This window comes from Gopherus evgoodei, chromosome 5, assembly GCF_007399415.2.
Source record: "Gopherus evgoodei ecotype Sinaloan lineage chromosome 5, rGopEvg1_v1.p, whole genome shotgun sequence".
Taxonomy (NCBI): Eukaryota; Metazoa; Chordata; order Testudines; family Testudinidae; genus Gopherus; species Gopherus evgoodei.
Genome location: NC_044326.1, coordinates 20821748 through 20847579, shown reverse-complemented (window position 1 = coordinate 20847579; position 25832 = coordinate 20821748). Strand labels below are relative to the sequence as shown.

Here is a 25832-nt window from a genome sequence, read left to right as displayed (position 1 = left end):
AAACAGGCCATTACAGATGACCAAATCAGTTTCAAGTAAACAAATTTCATTACAGTTTTTATTTTGTTCATTAAAATAGGTTATAAAATAAGGTCATTGAACAACTATTATATTGTCTGATTATAATGCCAACAATGACAACATTCTGTACGTAAAGAAAAAAGACTTGATACCATATAGTAAGCATGGTGAGCTGGATTAGCTATATAACAGAACAGTGGTCATGACTCTTAAAGCAGTTATGGATTTAACTCTAAGCTGAGATATATTAGACACTACAAATAGTTTATCTACAAATTAGTCTTTTGTGATTTTAAAATAACATTAATCTATAAGTACATATGAAATTATAGAGAAATTATTCATCATTATCAGCCCCATTAAGAATAAATGGGATGCCTTATCTTGAACGCTATATTTACAAAGTCTTTCATATATACAAACCTATTTTAGTAGAATAGTTTCCAGTATTATATTTACTTGCAGACTGTAGGCACACAGTCATGCTTCATGTAATAAAAGCAAAATTGATATGTAAGAATAAAATCAAAGTTGGATACTAACCTGTTGTTTTGCTAACATTTGGAGAATTATATCTGCTATCTGTCGGGACAATCTTTTCCATTTGTCTTCATTCTCTTTGTGGCACTGTTGCAGTACTAGGATGAACATCTCCAGCACCTGAAGAAAATATCCCAACCCACCCCCCCAAAAAACAAACACACTTGCACTTTAGAAAATGCCATATTTAAATAATATAGTTGAGGGAGGGAACAGTTAATAAAACTATCATTTTCCCCCAAACCAAAAAGTTATGCAAGCTGTTTCACAAAGATGATTTAAGATCATCTTAAAATATCATATTATACACACTGTTCTCCTGCTTCACCTCACCTTTCGTTTAACAGAGTAAGAGACAGTATTCCTACTCTGCTCCACTTAGATATTTTTACACATACACGCATATAAGAAATAAAACTACATAAATCCAGAAGAAGAAATGAAATATAGGTCTATGACAATAGCAAAAAATTAACTTCAGGCTAGAATTTATAAAAAGAACAAGTTTCTCTCAGATATGGTCTTTTATGATGGCCAAAATACCTGGTATTTCCCAGATCTTTTAAACAAAAAAAAGCAAAATTTTCTGTGCTTTGCAAAGCCAAAATTTACAAGTGATTAGTCCAATAGTGGGAAGAATAGAGTATGAGATGAAATGCATGGGGAATGGAAAGAAAAGCAAAACATTGGTAGTTGACAAGTAAAAAAGTCTTCATATATCAGAAGGGTATCTGTATTTGCTCCTGTTTTAATGAAAAGAAGAATCGAAATGGGACATACATTAAATATCTGATCTTGTCAGCTGTTCTATCTGAATGGAACTCTGAACTCATTAAAGTCAATGGAGTTCTGCACAGACACAGAGTCTGCTTGTGTAGAGCAGTTGGCAAGATCAGGTCCTAATACTGGCTAGTCCAGATCTTTGCTAGAAAAGACGGGTTACTCACCTTTGTAACTGTTGTTCTTCGAGATGTGTTGCTCATATCCATTCCAGGTAGGTGTACGCGCCGTGCGTGCACGTCTGCCGGAAACTTTTTTACCCTAGCAACTCCAGTGGGCCGGCAGGTCGCCCCCTAGAGTGGCGCCACTATGGCACTTGATATATACCCCTGCCAGCCCGCCTGCTCCTCAGTTCCTTCTTGCCGGCTACTCCGACAGTGGGGAAGGAGGGCGGGTGTGGAATGGATATGAGCAACACATCTCGAAGAACAACAGTTACAAAGGTGAGTAACCGTCTTTTCTTCTTCGAGTGATTGGTCATATCCATTCCAGGTAGGTGATTCCCAAGCCTTACCTAGGCGGTGGGTTCGGAGTGAGAGGTCGCGGCCTGGAGTACTGCAGAGCCAAAGGCCGCATCATCTCTGGACTGCTGTACCAGGGCGTAATGGGAAGCGAATGTATGGATCGGTGACCAGGTCGCCGCCCTACAAATCTCTTGTATTGGCACGCGGGCGAGGAAAGCCAGCGATGACGCCTGCGCTCTGGTGGAGTGAGCAGTCTCACGGCCCGTCGGAACTTGGGTCAGGTCGTAGCAGGTCCTGATACAGGATGTAACCCATGAAGATAACCTCTGGGAGGAAATCGGTAGCCCCTTGACCCGGTCCGCAACTGCCACAAATAACTGAGGGGACTTGCGGAAGGGTTTGGTTCTATCCACATAAAATGCTAGAGCCCGTCGGACATCTAGCGAACGTAGCTGCTGCTCCCTGCGGGACGAATGGGGCTTGGGGAAGAAGACTGGGAGGAAAATCTCTTGGTTGACATGGAAAGCTGAGACCACCTTGGGAAGAAAGGCAGGGTGAGGCCTCAGCTGTACCTTGTCTCTGTGGAAGACGGTATACGGTGGGTCCACCGTGAGGGCCCTCAGCTCTGACACTCGTCTAGCTGAGGTAATGGCCACCAGGAAGGCGGTCTTCCACGAGAGGTAGAGCAGGGAGCTAACGGCTTGAATGGAGGACCCATGAGTCGAGTTAGGACCAGGTTGAGGTCCCATGAAGGGGCCGGAGGGCGAATTTGCGAATAAAGCCGCTCCAGCCCCCTCAGGAATCTCGCCACCATAGGGTGAGAGAAGACGGAACATCCGTCTACTCCGGGATGAAACGCGGAGATGGCGGCTAGGTGGACTCGGAGGGATGACAATGCCAGACCCTGGGCCTTAAGGGACCAGATATAGTCCAAGAGAGTGGTGACGGAAGTCTCCATAGGGCGAAAAGCTTTCTCTGAACACCAGCAGCAGAAACGCTTCCACTTGGCTGTGTAAGTCGCTCTGGTGGAAGGCTTTCTGCTGCCCAAGAGAACCTCACGAACCGGGGTGGAACATCGCAACTCGGCGTCTGTCAACCACGCAGGAGCCATGCTGTAAAGTGCAGAGACTGAAGGTCCGGGTGACCGAGCCTGCCGTGGTCCTGAGTGATCAGGTCCCGATGCAGGGGCAGGGTAACTGGGTTGGTCACCGAGAGGTCCAGCAGCATGGGGTACCAGTGCTGCCTGGCCCATGCTGGAGCTATGAGAATCACCCAGGCTCTGTCCCTGCGGACCTTGATGAGAACTCTGTGAATCAGCGGAATGGGCAGGAAAGCATAACACAGGTGGGCTGTCCATGGGATCAGGAATGCATCCGCTAGAGACCCCGGCTCCCGACCCTGGAAGGAGCAGAATGTTCGACACTTCCTGTTCACCCTGGACGCGAAGAGGTCCATCCAGGGACGACCCCACCTCTGGAAGAGTGAGAGGGCGACGTCCGGACGGAGGGACCACTCGTGTGAACAAAAGGATCTGCTCAGCCGATCCGCTAGGGTGTTCCGCGCTCCCGGGAGATAGGAAGCGGAAAGGTGAATAGAATGGGCTATGCAAAACTCCCAGAGACGTATTGCCTCGAGACAGAGGGGAGAGGACCTGGTGCCGCCCTGCTTGTTGATGTAAAACATAGTCGTCGTGTTGTCGGTGAACACCGCGACACAACGACCTTGAAGGAGGTGGACGAATGCTTGACAAGCAAGGCGGACCGCTCTCAGCTCTCGCACATTGATGTGGAGGTTGATCTCCTCTGGAGTCCATAAGCCCTGAGTTCTCTAGGTGCCGCAGTGAGCCCCCCAGCCCAGATCGGAGACGTCCGAGGTCAGGGATGCCGAAGGTTGCGGCGGATGGAACGGGAGCCCCGCACAGACTACGGATTGGTCCAGCCACCAGCGAAGAGAGTCTAGTACCCTCTGAGGGACGGGGACGACTGTGTCCAACGACCGTCTGGCCGGCCGATACTGTGCAAGGAGCCAGGATTGAAGAGGCCTCATGCGGAGTCGGGTATGTGCCGTTACAAACGTGCAGGCTGCCATGTGGCCTAGGAGGGCCAGACATGTCCGTATTGAGGTCAGCGGGGCCACTCGCAACCGTAGAATGATGCCCGACAATGACTGGAACCTGGGCAAGGGCAACAAGGCCCTGGCTAGGGCAGAGTCTAGAACGGCCCCGATAAACTCTATCCGCTACATGGGGAGTAGAGTAGACTTGTCCATGTTGATTACGAGGCCCAAGGCCGCAAAGAGGGTGCTGATCCTGTCTACATGGTCGCGAACCTGCAAGTCCGACGTGCCTCGGATCAGCCAGTCGTCCAAGTAGAGGAAGACGTGAATGCGGCAACGCCGAAGGTGTGCGACGACGACTGCCATGCATTTTGTAAATACTCTTGAGGCCGTGGAGAGGCCAAACGGAAGGACCGCGAATTGGAAATGTCGGCGGTCGGCTATAAAGCGGAGGAAATGCCTGTGTTGGGGGGCAATAGAGATGTGCAAGTAGGCGTCCTGCATATTGAGGGCGGCGTACCAGTCTCCGGGATCCAGAGATGGGATAATGGTTCCAAGGGATACCATGTGGAACTTCAACTTCACGATATACTTGTTGAGTTCCCGCAGGTCGAGGATGGGCCTGAGGCCGCCCTTGGATTTGGGGATTAGAAAGTAGCGGGAATAAAACCCCTTGCCCTTCTCGTTGTCCGGCACCGCCTCTATGGCTCCCTTGGCAAGGAGCGCGTGCACTTCCTGACGGAGGAATTGCTCGTGAGAGGGGTCCCTGAAGAGGGACGGGGATGGTGGATGGGAGGGAGGGGGCGAAGAAAACTGCAGGCGATAACCGGCCTGCACCGTACGCAAGACCCAATGGTCCGACGTTATACGGGTCCACGCCGGGAGGAAAAAGGAAAGGTGGTTGGAAAACTGCGGGGAGGGATCCGGAGGGGAAACTGGTACTGCGCCCTCGGGCGCACCTTCAAAATGAAGGCTTAGGCCCTGGAGGGGCCTTGGTGGAGCCTTGGTTCTGCCCCGTTTGTCCACCGGACTGTCTGCGGCGGTTGTTCCTGCCACGGCGCCTCGAAGGGTCCTGTCTCGGGCAGAACGGAGGATATGGCCGCTGTTGCTGCTGATGATTTTGCTGCCTGAATGGCCTGCGTTGCGTCGCCGGCGTATGCATGCCCAGCGACCTTATGACGACTCTATTATCCTTCAGATTTTCGAGTCTAGGGTCTGTTTTATCTGAGAACAGCCCCTGGCCTTCGAAGGGGAGGTCCTGGATCGTGTGCTGGAGCTCCGACAGAAGGCCAGAGACCTGCAGCCAAGAGATCCGGCGCATCATGAGCCCCGAAGCTAGGGTCCGAGCGGCTGAGTCGGCAGCATCAAGGGAGGCCTGTAGCGGTGGAAAATTACTGGCGTGCCTCCTGGGGCAAGAGCTCCGTAAACTTCTCAGCCGCTACCCAGGTATTGAAGGAGTATCAGCTGAGGAGGGCCTGCTGGTTGGATACCCGGAGCTGCAGTGCCCCAGCTGAATAGACTTTTCTGCCCAGGAGGTCCATCCGCCTCGCCTTCTTTGACTTGGGCGCTGGGGCCTCTTGCCCGTGGCGCTCCCTATCGCTCACTGACTGGACCACCAACGAGCAGGGGGTCGGGTGAACGTACAAGTACTCGTATCCCTTAGAGGGGGCCATGTACTTACGCTCCACCCCTCGAGCGGTCGGAGGGATGGAGGCCGGTGACTGCCAGATGTTAGTGGCATTAGTCTGGATGGTTTTAATGAAAGGTAGGGCCACTCTGGTGGGTGCATCTGCTGAAAGGATGCTCACCACCGGGTCCTCAACTTCCGAGACCTCCTCCGCCTGTAAGTTTAGGTTCTGTGCCACTCGGCGGAGGTGGTCTTGGTGTGCCCTCAAATCCAGTGGAGGGGGACTGGAGGACGAGGTACCCGCCACTGCCTCATCCGGAGACGAGGACGAGGACACCCCCGGCACCAAAGCGTCCACGGGGGGATCCGTGAGGGGCTGCTCCTCTACTTCCGGAGGGAGCTCTGGGTCCCGGTGAGTCCCCTCTGTTTCCAGGGAGGGAGGGAGGTCGAGACACCGTCGCCTCCGGAGGTCTGCGCTCCGCTACAGGGCGGGGGGTAACATGATGCAGACCTTGGGTCTGGGAGTATGCCCATGGGGTCCAGAACCCCCACTGTGGAGGCCCCCGTTCTTGTGATGGATCTTGGAACAGGGCCTCGTGACTGCCCTGTGCCAGGGCATAGGCACTATCCGCGTGGGACGAGACTGACGGCTCCCTAGAAGGCCAGGGAGGCGCTGAGCTTGGATAGTATACAGCTCCATGCGCCGTGACTGACGTTCCCCTCGGAGCCGAGGCTCGGTGCCGTGACTGACCTTGGTACCGGGATCGGGACCGAGAACGGCGTGATGCTCTGTGCCTCGAGCCCGACCGGGATCGGGAGCGATGTTGGTGCCGGGAGCGGGACCGTGATCTTCATACAGTACGGTGCCAGGACGGCAGCGGAGACCGGGACCTACCACCAGCGCGGTGCCGGGAGGTCGACCGGGTTCGGGGCCTGCCACCGGTTCGGTGCTGGGAAGTCGACCGTGGAGCCGAACGCCGAGGCGATCGGCTCCTGGAATCTCGGTGCCAGTGGTGAGATGAGCCCGACCAGGACTGTGCGGATAGTGATCGGTGCCGCGAGTACGACCGGTACCGTCTGGGCGACCGGTGCCGGGACTCCGAGCGGCACACCGAGCGAGAGCATTCACGTCTCCGGGGTGATCGGTGCCGGGACTCGGGAGACGGCGCTCGGAGCATCGGCTTGCCCCTGGAAGTTAAGCGTCCCAGGGGTGCCGGCTGAGGCTGAGCTGGCTCCGTTAGCGCGATTAAGTCCCGAGCCGAAGCGAAAGTCTCCGGCGTCGATGGGACCCTGAGCTCAACCACCGATCTCATGGGGGAGCTAGGTGGGGCTGGACTCGACGGACCTTCCGGGCCCGGAGTCGACAGCGGTCCTGCAGGCGGTGCCGCGGCTAAGGTAGGAGCTGGGAGGTCCCCTCGGGCCTGCCTTGATGGTGTCGCAGACGCCGAGGGACGTAGATCTGCTCCCGGTGCCGGAGATGGTCAGTGCCGGGGAGTCTTGCCGGTGCCGGCGCGGTCCGGTGCCGGTGTAGAGCCGGCCGACTGCGCCGCCGGTGCCGGAGACAGAGCCGCTTCCATCAGGAGAGCGCGGAGTCTTTGGTCTCTCTCCTTTTTAGTGCGAGGTTTAAAGGCCTTGCAAATGCGGCACTTGTCGCTAATATGCAATTCCCCTAGGCATTTGAGGCACGCGTCGTGGGGATCGCTCGTGGGCATCGGCTTCTTGCACGCCAAGCACTGCTTGAAACCCGGCGAGCCAGGCATGGGCCCGGCCGGGTGCCGGGGAGGGCAACGGCCCACCCGCCGGACTATCTACACTTAACTATTAACAACATTTAACTAAGAACTATCTACAAGTTAAACGACGATCATTAGAGCTAGGGACGTGGAGGTCAGCAAGCCGCACTCCACAGTTCCAGCAACCGACACGGCGGTAAGAAGGAACTGAGGAGCGGGCGGGCCGGCAGGGGTATATATCAAGTGCCATAGTGGCGCCACTCTAGGGGGCGACCTGCCGGCCCACTGGAGTTGCTAGGGTAAAAAAGTTTCCGGCAGACGTGCACGCGCGGCGCGTACACCTACCTCGAATGGATATGAGCAATCACTCGAAGAAGAAACTCCTGTACTCTACATAACACTAAAGATTAAAAATAACCTATATGTGAATACATAGTTAATATCAGATAATGTCAGAACACATTATGTGAATAACAGTTTAATGTCATGTCAAAAAATGTATCCAAACACTATTTTATGACTAGTTATGTAAAACTATAAATTCACTATCAACAGACATGCATCCGATTGAAGTGGCTATTCACCCACGAAAGCTCATGCTCCAATACGTCTGTTTGTTTTTAAAGTGCCACAGGACTCTTTGCTGCTATCAACCTATAAAATTTTAGTTGCAGAAGTGAATTTCAGTCTGAACTTTGACACACACAACATCCAAATTTCTAGCAAATCTTATTTTTGAACTAAATTGGAAGAAAAAAAAGTTGCCTCTTCAATTGTACTCAAAAAAGGCAAATTCCTTACATTAACACACACGAGAGCAGCATTCCACAACTGGATGAAGTTCAATAAAAAAGTATTACACTTATGTTAAGTGTCTGGAATAAGCAAAAAGATTCAAGATCACTTCTTTCACAAGCACCTTTATGCTTTTTTCCTCTCTCCTCAAACGCCTGAAACGTCTTCTCTGTAGTTCTCTATACAACCTCTATACTGTTCTCCAAAATATTCTTCAAGACTCATCTAGGCTATTGATAAAATGACATCTAACAATGGCTAGGCGAATAGTCATAAGTTACTGTTTCAGTTGTCTTTAGTTATATCTTATAAAAAGTAAATGACTAGCAATCATCTAGTTGTCTCCATAAAAAGCTATGTAACTAAGCATTCCTATGATGTTACTAAGGATAAGATTATGCCATGGAGGTCATGGATTGTGTGACTTTCAGAGACCTCCATGACATTTTTTACTTCAGTCCTGGGGTGGCAGGGCCAGAGCTGTTAGCCAGCAAGGACCACCTGGAGCTCTGAAGCGCCGCCATGAGCAGCCTGGAGTTTTGAGCCACTGGAGCCCTGGAGCTGATGGCCACTGCAGTGGCAGGTGCTGGACATTCCTCACCCCGCAGTGGGGCTCAGGCTCTCTTCCTCCCCCCATTGGGCTTCAGTCATCCCCCCAGGGAACCCTTCTCTCCCCCCATTATTTTTAGTAAAAGCCACAGACTGGTCACGTGAATTTTTGTTTATTGTCCGTGACCTGTCTGTGACTTTTACTAAAAATAACTGACAAAATCTTAGCCTTAATTACCTATGCGCACTCTCCACCATTTCCTCCTATTGGCCAGTTTAACAAATAATTCACATTATAAAACATACACAGGCATACTAATCTGTCAATTTATCTTACCTGATGATACTGGATAAGTCTTAGTAGCATTGACACCACCACCTCTTTTTGTGTTTCCAGTTCTTTTCCAGCATCAGCTTTATTTGTTCCTCGTAATACAAAGAGGTCATGGACAATGGGTTGCAGAGCTGGTATAGCTAAAATTAAGATGTTTCATATTTCAGTATTAAATGCAGGTTATTTTTGAATAGTACAGAAAGATTCTAACTCCCAGCAATTTTACTGCTGAAACCTAGCACTTAAATTGTAATGTTTCTATGAATACTTGCAGAAAACTTAAGTCATTTCCACATCTCTTGTTCCTTCATCCCTACTGAAGCAGAGTCTAAGTCACAGTTCGAGACAGATGACCATTACCCCCCCTTCAGGATTTTACACATTTTTCAAAAGACATGCCTTTCTCAGTAAAAATCTATGCATCTCTTATACCAAAAGTTCTGGAATAAGGAAAGGCTTCCAAAGTTCTTTTTCCAAAAGGAAGGTAAATAAAGCAAATATCAAAATAGATTCATCAAAACCTTTCAAAAATACAGCTCTGTTAATCTACTATTTAAATAATTAACAAGCCCTTAATAATATAATTATAATTATGTTGCTATTAAATACTGTTTAGCCACCATTTTCGTTATTATTTTACTTTTAAAATTAGACAGAAAATTCCTGAAGACTCTCATTACAAGCAGAAATTTTGTCACGGTTGTAGCATACAAAGTAATTTTTTCTGATTTTATATACCCCTACACACACATGGAACATTCGGAGGGGAGGGATAGCTCGGGGGGGGGGGGGGGAGCACTGGCCTGCTAAACTCAGTGTTGAGAGTTCAATCCTTGAGGGGGCCATTTAGGGATATGGGGCAAAAATCTGTCTGGGGATTGGTCCTGCTTTCAGCAGGGGGTTGGACTAGATGATCTTGTGAGGTCCCTTCCAACCCTGATATTCTATGAAAATTAGAAATCAGACATTTAGATCAAAATCTAAGTCTGCTTTTTTCTGTGCTAGCAATGTATTGTATAAAGGTAGCAGAAGAGTGTTATGTTGCCATGTTAAGTATCAATTCAGCAATATCCTTATAACAAACTGGTAACCGCAAATTTAAAGCAACAATTTTTTTTCATCATACCAATTTTTAAGTCAAACATTTTATGAGAAAGCAAGGGACAGATATCACTGGATAGAACCAGGCAGACAGTATACAATCATACCTAAACAGCTCAAGCAACATACTTAATTTACAGCTTGTCTTCTACTCAAATTTCTTAATTTCTCTGAACAAAAATAGCCAATTATGCATAATTGTGGAAATGGGATAAATAATATTTTCTGTCAGGAGTAGGTTCATACCTTTGAACTAGTTTAATATGTGAAAAATGTAGTTTGAAAAAATACAAGAAAACAATACAATTGTCTTCTGGGCTGATCAACGTGAGCCCAGCATTCCTTAGCACAGCACTGTATATTTTTTTTAGTATATTGCAAACTGTTAGCAGTTTCACTGTTTTGGTTTTTAAGTTACCATGTGTAACAGCTTTCCTTCCACTGGCCATGATACCATCACACAGCTGAATAATCTTAGGAATTCCAATTATCTGTTTGGAGTGATATCGCTCATAAGACAATAATACCAAGAAGAAAAAGATATTCGGGATAATTGCCTCGGATTCCCTGGAACAAAAGAAAAATGTCAATACACACTACCTTCTCTTTATTAAACATACAGGTCAGTTCTATTCAACAGAAAAATAATCTGCTTATGTTTCATGGAAAATTCATGAACATACTCTTCTGCTTCTGTATAGTATTTCTGTTCCCCATTTTTTACTACAAGACGTTATTTAGAAGTTTTTATTGAATTTCTCAATATAAGCTCACTTAATAAAGTTTTTGTTCCTATGAATTAGAACTAATGCAAAGCAAGGATTACAATTCAAAAAAGCCTCATTATGAAGGATTTATTTCATGAAAACAAGATCTGTTTAAACGGCTGTAAAGGTTAAATAGCATAAAAACTGAAACGCCATTCAGATCATGTTTATATAAACATCAAGTGTGCAAGGTGCTTCACAAAGCAGCAGGAAGACCCTGTGCTGAGGAGCTTATAACCTGATAGCCAACATGTAGATGAAGACTGGAGGATGAGATATAATACAAAGCAAGCAAAGCGAAGTTTATACCATAATTCCACTTAGTTGTGATTTTTTTTTTTTTTTTTTAAAGATTGGTTAGTGTTTATTCTTATTTTGTTAACAGTTGACTCAGATTCAGAATTTAAGGTCAGAAGAGAGGGATTGGCAGGGGGACTGAATTTTGTAGGCTTAAAGAAAGAAATCTTTTAAGGAAAGATTTGAAGGAGAAGATGGAGGCACCACACTTTTAGGTGGGGATTAAACTGACTAATTAAGAAACAGATGCTGCTTGCATGCAATGTTCCTATTAAAAACACGCGAAGGGGGAAAAATAGCTAAAAATTGTTTGCAACTAGAAGGTGAAAATTGCAATATATTGTAATACACTGGTTTTGAAGATCTACCAACTAATTATAAATGAGTGCAAGGTACCATTTTTAAAAAAAGTTCTCTTAAATAATTAAAAAATGTAAAAAGGGGAAGTTACAATCTTGACGGACAGTTTAACAAAATGGAAAAAAATATGGATTACAAGCTACCATATGTATGCATAACAAAAGCTGACGTCTTATCAAAGCTGTAGGGAAAACTGCAGTACTTAAACAAACTAGTTACTATTAATTAACCACTCTGCTTAGAACAATAATGATCATCTGTTGTCTTATTATCCACTTAGGCAGTAACAGGCATTCCTAATCTATGTCAAACTGGAACTCCTGCTGAACAATCACAATGGAATGGCAGTTCAGAAACAAAGTATCATTTGGAGACAACAGTGATATTTTTAAAATTCGTTATGGAAAGCAATGGCAGAAAGTAATAAAACATGCATTAAGAGAAGGCACTTTGGAGGCATCCTGTCTTCAGGCACCAAAACAGGGCATAAATAGCCTAGTGATACATGCTCTGGAGTAGCTTAATACTGTTACAGCATGTCCCATTTATTTTAACTGCTTTTTTCAAAATGAATTTAGAGGAGTTCATAGTACAAAAATAAATAGTTACTAATGTAATGATTCTTTGCTTATTTTCTTCTCTCTACTATTCGGAGTATATTTTAGTTTATATTTTTATTAAAATCCAACGTTTTAAAGCTTCCCTATACTCGAGACATCCCCTACTCCCTTCCTTCCTACCTCTCCTTTCAAAAGTAGTATGTGGCTCAAGAAAACACACACACACAGCTCTCATTTCCCACTAAAAATCTAAACAACATTTCCAATGCTGTTTTTTCAATCTAAAATTAATGTTAAGTGACTGCTGAGCCAAAACCTGTCAATAAACAGTTTTCACTCCCAGAATGCATAGATCCAGGGACTCCCCCAAATTACAGATTCCCTCTGAAATCCCTCAGAGAGAGAGAGAGTTTCACAATACAGGAGAAGTAGTACAAGTTAGTATAGATTAGGGTTATATTTCTTGCCCTTTGCTCCCCAGCTCCTTCCATTACATAGTGCCCAAACCCCTTGAAGAAGGTACCATGGGATTAGGGCAGTGGTTCCCAAACTTTGACAACCTGTGAACCCCTTTCACTAAAATGTCAAGTCTTGCAAACCCCCTCCTAAAAATGAATATTTCCAGGGATTTTCTTCTTTATCTGAGTATAAATTATAAAAGCAGTGATCTTGGAAATATAAAATTTGTTTTTATGACATGCTTATTACACACTGTTATTAATTATTACAATATTTTTATTACATTATGAAAATGGCAACACTCTTCCAAGTTCTCACTTTCGTAGCTTGTATCACTTTGAATAAGCCTGTTATAAGACAAGGCTCCTATGTTTCATCAAAGACTATCAGACGTGAAACAGCATTAAGGTATTTAAGAAGCCAACTCAAAGACGTCCTTCTACACAAGCAATCAGGTCCCAAGCAGTCCAGGCAGACAATGCATGTTACAACAAAGCTTAAAACTGTTCATAATAATTTTAAAAACAATACTAGCTGCCTATTTAATTTAAAAAACAGCAAAAAATATCCACCTCCCTTTCCATTTCCTATAAGGAGTCTTGAAGTTTAAATCTCCTCAGTGTGATAGCTATGCTTGCTTTGATCTGCTTAGCTCTTGGAAGTCCAGGGGCTCTGGGCTGCTGGCCCCATGCTGTCCAGGGTCCCTAGGGACAGCTCTGTCCGCCACTGAGAATTTTTTTCCCCCAAGAACCCCCTGTAACATTTTGCGAACCCCCGTTTTGGAACCACTGGATTAGGTGAATGGGAAACATGACCTAGGATGGAATTCTGCTCCTTTGGTGGACAGACACTACTTTTTGGATGGATGTAAATGGAAATGTGTGGCCTTAAAGATGTCAGAACTAATCACTGCACGTTTTTGGAAAGATAGACATAATAAGGGTAGTGGGACAAGGGGATAGTTTAAAGCTGCTAGTTATTTCCTCTAGATCCACTCTCTCTCAAACAGACATGCCAAAGAATCAGTAAAATTCTACAAGTGATATTAACCCAAACTCTTCTATTGACCTGTGTGACTGTAGCCCATAATCCTACTATAGAATAGAGATTGTGTGTGTCTGATTTTACCTGAACTGTCCCACTTCAATGTATTCAAACTGCTTTAGCACAAATCCAATAAACACCTGCAAAAAGGATAAAAATAAGTATTAAGAGGTGTACACATTAAGAGTGGCATAACATTGTCAATATTAATTTCTCATCTAAAACTAAATTGGCAGATGAAGATTTAAAAGTACATCTATGGGTAAACAGATGAAAAGCACTGAGTCCCACACTTTGCTATAATATGTTCTGAAGTGTTTCCTATGGCTACGGTCCTACCAAATTCATGGTCCATTTTGGTTAATTTCACGGCCACAGGATTTTAAAAATAGTAAATTTCATGATTTCAGTTATTTAAATCTGAAATTTCACAGTGCTGTAATTGTAGGGGCCCTGACCCAAAAAGGTGTTTGGAAAGTGGGGGAGGGATCATGAGGTTATTGTAGGAGGGATTGCGGTACTGCTACCCTTCTGCACTGCTGCTGCTGGGGCTCTGCCTTCAGAGTTGGGCAGCTGGAGAGCAGCAGCAGCTGCTGGCCAGGAGCCCAACTCTGAAGGCAGAGCCACCACCAGCAGAAGCACAGAAGTAAGGATGGGATGGGATGGTATTGCCACCCTTACTTCTACACTGCTGCTGGCAAAGCGCACCCTTCAGGGCTGGGCTGGGCGCCTGGCTAACAGCTGCTGCTCTCTAACTGCCCAGCTCTGAAGCGTAGAAATAAGGGTGGCAATACCACGATCCCCCTTAAATAATCTTGTGACCCACCTGCAACTCACTTTTGGGTCAAGATCCCCATTTTGAGAAACACTGTTCTCCCCCATGAAATCTGTATAGTTTAGGGTAAAAGCACACAAAAGACCAGATTTCATGGGGGAAGACCAGATTTCATAGTAAATGACGCGTTTTTCCATGGCCATGAATTTGGTAGGGCCCTACCTATGGCTAAGGCTGCAATTTATTCAAGGAGGTCACAGATTGTGAGACTTCAGGCACCTCCAGCTAGGAGCTGCAGGTCCCCTGCTGCTGCTGGCAGACAGACCTCCAGGCTGCCAGCAGTGGCCAGGGGGGAGGGGGGGAACCCTGCAACTCCCTGCCACTCAGGGCAGCACAGGGACCCCAGCCACTTCCCACTGCCCTGGGCAGCAGGTTGGACTCCGGAGTTTGGAGTCATCAGCGGAGGGGGACCCTGCAGCTCCCAGCACACCCGCATCTGCCCAGGCTCCTCATTTTATAATGGATATTTTTAGTAAACGTCAGGGACAGGTCACGAGTATCCATGAATATTTCATTATTGCCCGTGGCCTGTTTGACGTCTACTAAAAACATTCATGTCAAAATCTTAGCCTTACCTATGGCAATACATGAATGCTTAGAAGAGAATTTGTGTCTGTGTTGCAACTTTACAGTTTACATACATTTACATGACAGCATTATATATTTCATACAAAAATCTAGCATTTATGAAATGTTATGGATGAGAAATCATGAACTGAAATTAGGAAATGCAGATTTGATATTGAAACTTCATATTTAACGTTGATCCCTTGTACTGATGCATCAAATAAGTTTTTTCTTTCATATATAAATTTTACTCCTGGATGAATTCTGCGACAAAAAATTAAGAATTAGGCAAAATTCTGAATATTTTATTCATCAAAATAACACAATATAATCACGCCAGTTTCAATTATTTTGGGCAATTTATTTCAAAATACTTGTCAGCAAATATGTCTGTAACAATACAGACCCAAGTTTGAGAACCCCATATCTAACTTGTACACTGAATAAGTAGGGATCCTCTGGAAATAAAATTACTCTGGCTTCTCATTGGTGCAAAGGTGCAGAATTTGCCCCTCAGTGTAGTAAAGATATTTTCAGTTTTCAAAGGATACTTCAAGCTTTCTGATGTCTCTGGGGTGCCTCATATGAGAAGTAGGGAAAGGTTGAGCACTTTCTACCTCCACCAGTCAGCCTCCACCCCAAATCCCACTTTGCCAAAAGCATTTATAATAGTGTTAAATATATTAAAGTGTTTTTAAATTTGTAAGGGGGAGGGAGTCACACTCAGAGGCGTGCTGTGTGAAAGGGGTCACCAGTACAAAAGTTTGACAACCATTGAGTTAGATGGTGATTAATAACTGCTAGTGGGTATAAAACTTGCAGATTCATGCCCACAGATCCCCATTAAGTATGCTTCAGAAAAAATTCTCAAGTTGATAATATATGCAAATAGCAGCCAGGCAGATAATCTACAATTTAATCTGTTCTCACAAAGGCAAGTATGGGGAACATAAATTAAGATATCTCTCTTTGTCTACGTTGATTAAGTAGTAATCAGAATGATTCTGATAACCAAACCATCTTTTCCCTATTTGTAATTATAACATATTCCTGTTTAATAATCTTCATTGTAATAAAATTGTTTGGCAGTGAGATAGGCTATTACATTTCCAAAGTTTTGATAATTTGGAAACTATTATTTCTAAATGAATGGTTTTGTGGATTTAAACATTCACCCATATGCTACATAGTGCATGACAACCAAAAAATAAAAAACTAACCTAACTAGAAATGTATCACGATCTTCATAGCCCTTCAGAGTCAAATACAATTTCTGTAATTTCAATTTTAAATCACAGTTCTCATTTATGATGGTATGAGTAGGACAAAGAAGGTGATTATTTTTACAATAAAAGATTTTAGCTTGGCAATGTCCTTCTAAGAACTAGAGTTCTCTAATCTGCTATAAACTGACCAAAATGAGAATACAGTGTGACTGACCTGATCGGAATCTAGAAGACAGTAGTTAACCCGTAGCTGAACCAGCTGTGCTAGGAGATCTAAAACCTGCCTTTGTAGTTGTACCGACGTTGTTGTAGTATATTGCTTTAAAGCTTTTATAACAAGGGGTTCAAACAAGCGAATGTGATTGTGAATAGCATTCTATGAAAAAGAAAAAAGTTTAAAGCCACATATTGTCTACATGAGATTCCAGTTCAAAACCAAATAGTTAAAAATACAACTTCATGTGGATAAAAGATAAATCTCTCCCCTCCTTTCATTTTACTCTTTAAGTACGTAATTTAAATACCTTGTCAGCACGATGTTTTGTTACACTTGTAAGGCTAGTTTTCAGTTGCGTAGAAACTTTCTGCAGCACATCAAACCATCTATCAAAATAAAAAAAAATTAAAACAAAGGGATACCTTTGAGAAAATTCTTACATGCGCACACTCTAATATTTTAATTTACCTAATATTAGCTTTGTAATAGGGCTTGATTGCTTCAAGTATTTTAGTAAGCTCAGAGAAAATTAGAAAGTAAAAATTCACTTTGCTTCAAGTATTTTAGTAACCAGATAATTGGAGAGTACAAATTCACTGGAACATCTACTGTATAGCAAGAATAGAAGCAGTGCAAACTTCCGCACACTGTCCTACTAATATATTTGTAGCCTGACTACCTGCAGACTTGAGAAGAGAATTTAGTCTCCATTCCTTTGCCTCTCTTAAGACTCTCAACATGAATGCCAATTAGTGAAAAATAGAGAGTTTAAAACAGTAGTATTAATATTAATATTTATAAATATTAACATTTTCTTCTAAATATAGATACATACAAAGGCTATATCTTTGCATGAAATTTATTTTCCACTTTGCTTTGTCAAGCACTTTTGTTGTATCCAGAATATAGTATTGTACCAGAGATCAAATTAGTAAAGACAAGGTAAATTATGTTATTTCAAAAGAATATAAAAGAAAAATTCCTGCTATTGACAATTGAACAATATATTATAATTTCAATATGTAAGTGACTTCAATAATTTAAAACTTCACCAACAGCCCTGTTCAGAACTTTTAATGAAGTTATGATTTATTGTTTCCAGCTAGAATGTTTTGATTAACTTTATGAAAGTCAACACACTATACCGCATACAGGGGAAAAACAATAACAGTTACCCTGAAGCATCATGTTCCAGCTCTGCCTGTACCATGTTCCTTAGACTCGCATCAGCAAGTGCCTGCGTAAAGTGTGTATAAGGGGCCATGAAGCAGTAATGATAAAGACCAGGTCTCAAATTAGAAGAGCCTAAACGCTGGGCTTTGCCTTGAGATTTGCTGGGGTTTGAAGATAAGCCATCATATTGAGATGCCAAGTTCGTGCCAAATAACGTCTTCAGCAACTAAGGAAAGATGTGAAAAAAATTAACATTTCTGAAACCATGCGACTTCAATGCCTACCCTCCCAAAAAGCATTCTATGAATGAGGCTGTCAAATGGTAGTCTAACATGTTCCAACTGTGGGTCATGGACTCAAATGCTATTTCTGGTTCTTTCCCCTTTGTAAACTCAGGAGCCTTAAAAACACAGAAATAATACACTAAACACATTTAGTTCCTATAGACACGGACAGAAGTTACAAAAAATTCCCATGGCATCTTCAAAACAATATAGTGACCTGCTAAAGCAAGCCCCACCCTTGGAATTAAAGCAATATTTTGCCCAGACTAAATAAAGTCTTTTCAGGCTGATACAGACCTCTGACAGGCTTCCAAGCTAAGCTCAGTCTTCCAAGGCTGGAACAGGCAATTGCTTAAACTAAGATCCCAGACTGACTCAATCTTTCAGTACTAGAGAAAGCTTTATAGGGCCAGCATAGCATGGGAAAAGGGTTGGCGCAGCTTACTTCCCCCATTCAGCAAAGGGGGGAAGAGGAGGACTGAACTGAGAGACTCTGGCAGACTCAATCTCAGCCTTGCTCCTGGGATAGTTCAGCTACATAATACCGTACCTTACCCTGGCTGGATTACAAGCTACCAACACAAAATACTCAACTATGCCCAAATGTCTATATGTAATCAGTTTGGTATCCCATCCTATGAAAAGTGGATTTTGTTTCTACATTTTTAAAATACCTTTTAATAAGCCTTTAATTAAATATGAATGGAATCTTATGGCTTGTTGTTTACCTTGAACAAGATGATTTTTTATTTGCTGTTGGAACTAAGCCAACTATGAAAGCAGGCAAAATTCAGAAGAAACTCTATCACTTGAAGACTACTGGCTATATTATATATATATATAAATAAATAAACAAAAAGTTTTTTTGTGTTTTTCACCAATAGTCACCTTTCAATCCTATCACTGGTTCCTATATACCCCAGGTCATCCATGACCAAAGTCATAGCTGGAGTTTTCCTTCTGGTAGCCTTTACAAAAAAAATGTTACAGGGAGTTTGTATATTTGACTTGTGCTACCTACTCGGCCATGCTAAGACATCATAGACATCACTATTGAACCCATTCAGGTGGGTATAGTTGGAAGTCTTTGTATTTAGTAAGGTACTCTAAAAATTTACTAATTTTGTATCTGAGTATTTGATTAACTTAACTATTTTACTGTAAGTTTACTTCTGCATTTTTTTAAATTAGAGCTTAAAATAGGTGCTAGATAAACCTCAACCATACACTGCCAGAAACTCATGCTGAGGGATAAAAGAATCCATCAAATTAAGAATTATACCAAAATAATACTGCGTGATTCTATTGCACCTTTAATTCAAAAATCAAATAATTTATGAACCTCAATGAATTAAGCCTCACAACCTCATTGTAAGCAGAGCATCATCATTTTACAGATGAGAAAACTGAAGGAGAGAGAAGTTAAGAACCTGATTTCCAGAAGTGCTAAGCACTCACTTTCAACTGAAGTCAATGGGAAGCTCAGCAGGTCAGGGAGGGGGGGGGGGGGGGGGGGGAAGGAGGAGGAGAGGAGTAGAGACAGGCATATGAAGTATCCCAAAGGCCACATAAGAAATCTATGGGAAAGTCAAGAATAGTACCCAGATCTCTAAACTCCGTAATAGTCCTTTAAATTGTGCTTCCTACCCTCTCTTAAATGCACTCTGTAACCAGACAACTGGAATAATTTTCTCCTGCCACTTAATAATAAAGCTCCTTTAATAAGTGTTACTGTGTCAAGAGAAATTATTTAGATGGCACAAAGGGTTCCAGAACAAATCACACAAGTGATTTAAAGTGACCGAAAAGGTTATCTATTCCATCCTCCCTGGCCACTACAAGGTTGTTTCCTAGATGAAGCTCCCCTACACTCCCTTCCTTCAGAATGAGAATGGTTGTTCATGTTCAAATTGCTGGGGCAGAGGGGACCTTCAGTGCCAACACTCTTCCCCCCCCCCCCCCAATGCAAAAAGTTACTTCCTTACCTGCTGTACACAAACTGTTGCCATCATTGGTTCTCTGTTGAAACAGGATTTCAAATACCCCAAAATCTCTTCAACGCACTAGACACAAATTTAACAGTCATTTAATTAACATTTCTTCATGAAGTAAAAGAGAAGCTACTATTGCATATTCATAAACAAAAAAAAAATGCAAAACTGCAGGCTTTAAAACCAGAAGTATGGACCATAAAGAAACCCAGGAAGTTACAATTTTAATCTACAGTTTGACATACCTTAAAAAGTTTGTATGAAAGACCACCGGCTAAATTAAGAACTGAAAATATCAAACTCAAAAAAAAGAGCAAAACCCGATTATTTTCTTCGTTTAATATAAATATAGTATAATTATGCGACTATAATAAGAGTATGACTCAAAAGATCTATAACTTTCTTGGGAAACGAAGCACTGTATCTTAAATTATGCAAAATTATTCAGCTTTTTAGTAGTTGACTTTACACAGTAGAACTACTGATGATGTTTTAATTAGTTAAGTGTGGATATTTCCTCCACAAATGGAAAATGAAAGGATTACCAAATTGTGACTGTGGTGAGGTGCAAACCACACAACTCATCATGGACAATTGCCCCATTCACGCTTACAGTGGTTGCACAAGGTGGGGATCCACCTAGCTACACCAGAAGGATTAGAATGGCTTTCAAATCTTAAAATTCAATTATTCCAGCCCATTGCTTTTCAAATGCCATATGAAAAAAGAAGATTGACACCCAAGCTTTAAAGTTCACTTACTATGCAACCCAATATTTTGTCATTGTCTCCAAGATCTGTCAGCCTTTCCAAGCACTAATACTGGAAGGATGAACTAAAATTTTGTTAAATATTTGCTTCCCTATGAATGTTATAAATATGGCTAATTTCACATTATATTAAATAAAGCAACACACCTTTCCAATGTCTTGAAGAGTTGCTAGTTCTAAAATTTGAGAGAGGACATCCAGGGCAGATCGCAGGAAACCTCCAAATTTTTCGATGTTGTTCTGAAGATCCAATGTAACCTTGTCAAAATAGTTAGAAGAGTAAATGTTTTAACCCAGCAAAGATATTAGACAGTAAGATGGAAATTAGAGAAAGAAAAAATGGGTGTTGGGATAGAATAGACCTCCCATTCTAAGTCCTCATCAGAGGCCCGACTGTTGTTGAAAGAGCTGTAGTTTGAGTTTACTATAATGTCCCTTTGTGGACTGGGTTGCAGACTTGGTTTTCTGTCCTGATGTAATTCCCATGGTGCCTATATGATGTAGAGGGTCATGGGGGCAGATACCAAGGAGTAGCTCTCAGAGCTCTGTATCTTGGGTAATAAAAATGAGCCCTCAACCCCCTCTCTAACGTGTATGGATCTGAATACCTAGACCTCAGGCAATGCATCGCTGACGCCTCCCTGCTATTATCTGAGCCAGAAGAGGAGGAGTATTCCTCTTGCAAAGAGAGAAGTCCCAGGTATAATGAAGGAAACACACTCATGCCTTGTATATAGAATCAGTTAGTAAGCAGCAAGTTTCAATATTAACCTACAGTGCTGCAGTGTGTTGCACAGTAACTGTGTGTGGACCCTGCTGCTGCACACTAAAAGTTACCTACTGTGTCAAACTTATTACAGAAAGTCAAAGCACACTCAGGAATTTTTAGAGCACAGTAAAATGCTCTGTATGGACAGTTGGTGAGCGGCACACTGGATCACTGCAGATTTGCACCCCAGTTTCCTGCTCACTAACTCGCTGTAGACACAAGCCCTCAAGCCATGTCCCGAATGGTACTGCTAATGCGCTTGGAACTGGTAATGGTACTTTCACTACAAATAGCATTGAGTCCAGTACCACAGGAATCCTTTATGCCAAGTAGGGTTTCAGTACTGAGGGTACCAGTGCTGGAGGCAAGCAAATGGAGGGCATCAGAATCGTAGTCGTCGTTACTGGTCATACTGGTGCCAAGGTGTCAGTACTGGGCAATTTCCAGGGTACCAAAGAGGCCAGTCCTTGAACACAGTGTCTGGTGACTTAGTGAGTACCAGAGAGACCCTTTTGGGGCACTGAACTACCCCTCTCAAAGGCAATTCTGGATTTCTGGCTTCTTTGAGTAGGACCTGGTGAAGGAGACCTAGATCTCTTTCCCTTAGAGGCTCTGTACTCTTTTCTTCCCCTAACCCCAGAGGTTTTACCAGTTGAGGAGGATGAATTTTTAGAGGTGCCCATTTCAGATCTGTGAGCACAGGAGACAGTGGAAGCACTGAGAACGATTGCTCAGGATTTTCAGCACTAGCCGCTGCAGGATCTGAAGAAGGATGTCTCAATAGCTATTTAGAAGCTATTTCAGATGGGATTCTTGCCTTTTGAATTCTCTGAAAACCATTTACAATAGCACATAGTATGTGCCTCTTATCAAGGCACATTAAGCACCACGTGTGCCCATCATTAAGGGGAAACTATCACCTCACATGCAAGGCAACTTTTAAAGCCTAGAAATTTGTGTTCAATCATAAATGACTGGACCAGATACTGGGAAAGTCCTACAGGCAAAGGAAAAAGTTGTGTCTCCTCAAATGAGGAAAGGAAACACTATCAAAAATGACTAACCTAATCAAATGACCAACTGCTAAGTGCCTATCTATTTACAGCACAATGGAAAGGCCACACCTTGAGTGAGAAGTGTAGACACTGCAAATTCCAACTTCGAGCCACGGACACTGAGAAGGAATTGAGGGATGGTTGGGGTTCGCCCACCCTTTATATGCCTTCGTGCTGGAGGGACAAAGACACTAAGCATGCAGGTATGGCCACAAAGGATACTGCTGGCCAAAAGAATATGAATTTCAGTGCATAGGGCAAATTCACACCATCAGTGGAATTAATATATATATATATATATATATATATATATATATATATATATATATATATATATATATATATATATATATATATATATATATATATATATATATATATATATAAACAAGCACTCAAATATATAAACAAGCACTCAAAGAAGAATGAAACTTGCAACATGAGGTAGTGTAACACTAGCAGAAAAAAGAGTTCTCTTGTATTTCACCTAAAGGACATGTTATGTACCTTATAGTTAGCATGGGTAGCTTTCAAGACATCATATAACTTGAGATACGATGGAAGATGATAAAAACTGCCCAGTGACGACGATTTGCTTGTTGGAGCAGGCCCTGAAGTATCGGTTTGCCTAGTAGCTTATTAAAAGAGAAAAATAATCCTGAAGAAATCAATTAGCACATTAACTATATTCCCTAGTGTTCTTCAACATTTAATTTAACCACTTTGAAGTAAACTGTAAAATGAGTCAACATATATATTTGAAAGATGAGAGTAAGAACTGTCTTTAAGCTCCTAGAATGACTCAGAGGACCTGCATTTACAATATTAATACAATACATTCTATGTGAATCAGCTACAAAATAAGACAACTAACCCATACAGAACTCATTACTAAAATTCCCCAAGAACTATTTTAAAGCAGAATTAACTTTTTCTCCTCGTATTTCTGCCCATTTCTGCACTAGCTACAGAAAAACTTGCAAACTCTTATATTTTCAGTATTTAGATTTTTGCTTTCCAGGATCACCCACTCTGTGCTCTGAATAGGAGCAGAGCTTCCATTTGCAAAGCATTATGTACAGACTATTTTTGTTTTTAGTCAAAAGTTTATGGGATTTGAAATCGTGATTGTAACAGCAAGAGACAAATTCATATGGCTACCAAAGAGTTCATGGGTTCTTTATGAAAGAGAATTGCCACTCAAGATATAATACTGAAAATACTTTCAGGTTTCAGAGTAGCAGCCGTGTTAGCCTCTATCAGCAAAAAGAACAGGAGTACTTGCGGCACCTTAAAGACTAACAAATTTATTTGAGCATAAGCTTTCATGGGCTACAGCCCACTTCATCGGATGCACAGACTGGAACATACAGCAAAAAGATATTTAAGTACAGAGAACATGAAAAAGTGGAAGTAGCCATACCAACTGTAAGACTGGCTTCTTACAGTTGGTATGGCTACTTCCACCTTTTCATGTTCTCTGTATTTAAATATCTTTTTGCCGTATGTTCCAGTCTGTGCATCTGATGAAGTGGGCTGTAGCCCATGAAAGCTTATGATCAAATAAATGTGTTAGTCTCTAAGGTGCCACAAGTACTCCTGTTCTTTTTGAAAATAATTTGACCTTCTTTTGACTGTATGCAACCCTCTTCAGAAGTAACGCTGGAATTTCACAGTAAAGTGAATTATACAAATCAGTGTTTCTTCCCAATACCCCAGGTATGTACGTACGTACACACACACACACACAAAACACTCTCTCTCTCTCCCCCTCCTTACCTGGATTAGTTTCACTACCCTTTTTAGGGCTCATTGGTACAGATGTTTGTTCCACAGGTTCTCTCTCTTTCCCTTTCCGACGAATTGGACTTAGAGAAGGTGGGTTTGAGAGAGAAGGCAATGTTGCCTAAAATAATAATGTTTGAAACAGTGTGAAAAATTAAATATCAGCATTTTTTCCTTCATCTAAACACAGAATATATTTATAGGGTTACACACGTTTAATTACACCTGCCTTTTTCAACAATGGTTTCATCTAATCTTAGTTTGGGGGCGTGAAACTGTATGATTAAAATATGACCATGTAGATTATTGTTGCTACCACTGTTACATAATTGCAACAAATCTTATACAAAGTACCATATATACTCATTCATAAGCCCAATATTTTTGGTTAAAAAAAAAAAGACGCATCAAAGAGCAGGGGTCGGCTTATAAACGGGTCTACACCAAAATTTGATTTTAAACTCTATGGCAGGGGTCTGCAAGCTGCAGCATGTGAGCTGATTTACGGTGGCAGGTTGCTGCCAGCCTGGGGTCCCTGCCACCTCTCAGCCCACTGCCAGCCTGGATGGACTGAACCCCGGGTTGGGAGGGGGCTGAGTGGGGCCGGCGGTCGAGACTCAAGCTGACAGGGGCCGCCAGCCGGAACCCCAGACCGACAGCGGGCTGAGCCACTCAGCCTGTTGCCAGTCTGGGGTTCCAGCCAGTGGCCCCTGTAATGTAAAATGTATTACTAGCATGCAAAACCTTAAATTACCGTGAATAAATGAAGACTTGGCACACCACTTCTGAAAGGTTGCCATTGGCTGGGAACAACGAACCATGGCCACAGGGAGCTGAGGGGCTCCATGCCTGCAGATGCGCCAAGTAAACAAAATGTCCCAACCTGACGGGCTGGGAGCCAAAGTTTCCCAACCCCTGAAATACAGGGTCGGCTTATGAAAGGGTCATACAGTTTTTGCTATTTTTACCTATCCATTTTGGGGGAATCGGCTTATAAACTAATAGGCTAATGAACAAGTACATACGGTATGTCATGTAAGGCAAAAATGGAAAAGTTACAGTCTACCAAATACAATTATCCTGTTTGCATGCATGTATCATCTTCACATTTAAAGTTATTAATATTAACTATATACCTGTATTTCAAATGTGTTTGCTTCTGGATTAACACCCATCAGGTAGTTTACATCCAATCTAGTGAGCACACTGAATGGACCACTCAAGTTAATGGCACATCAACGAACACAAAGGGTCATAAAAGTTTATCCCCATCCGATTGGCTTGTCTGAGGACCTTTTAGCCAGAATAGGGATAATGGCTACTTCTATGACTCAAAGCATGCAAGGGTATGTGATTAGCTCATATGACCCTGGACTATCTTGTGCCTGTACTTTTCCACAAATTAAGACAGAGGATGTATAAAAAACCCTGGAAGCATCTCCATTTTGCATCTTTCTTGCTCTGATCTCTGGACTCTGAACTTACACTAACAGAAGCATTACAACCAATGGACTGGAGATCTTCCAATCTTTTGGAAGCTACCAGAGACTTTATAAACCAGTTTATTACATCACTGCTTCAAACCTAATACAAAAATTTTGCAATGGTTGTATGTATTTGATTCCTTTGACCACTTTAAACTCTCATCCTTTTCAGCTTATAAATAAATCTTTAG

The 25832-nt window shown here is 42.9% G+C and overlaps 1 protein-coding gene across 1 annotated transcript in view; it reads right to left on the bottom strand.

Annotated features, from left to right (window-relative positions):
- HTT (huntingtin) overlaps positions 1 to 25832 on the bottom strand; it is a 219835-nt gene that overhangs the window by 104508 nt on the left and 89495 nt on the right. Inside the window, 11 exon segments of the mRNA XM_030564220.1 lie at positions 565 to 681; positions 8902 to 9038; positions 10418 to 10566; positions 13571 to 13626; positions 16329 to 16490; positions 16639 to 16717; positions 17507 to 17730; positions 19774 to 19851; positions 20696 to 20806; positions 22880 to 23007; positions 24152 to 24278. Of these exon segments, the coding sequence (XP_030420080.1) occupies positions 565 to 681; positions 8902 to 9038; positions 10418 to 10566; positions 13571 to 13626; positions 16329 to 16490; positions 16639 to 16717; positions 17507 to 17730; positions 19774 to 19851; positions 20696 to 20806; positions 22880 to 23007; positions 24152 to 24278 (1368 nt within the window).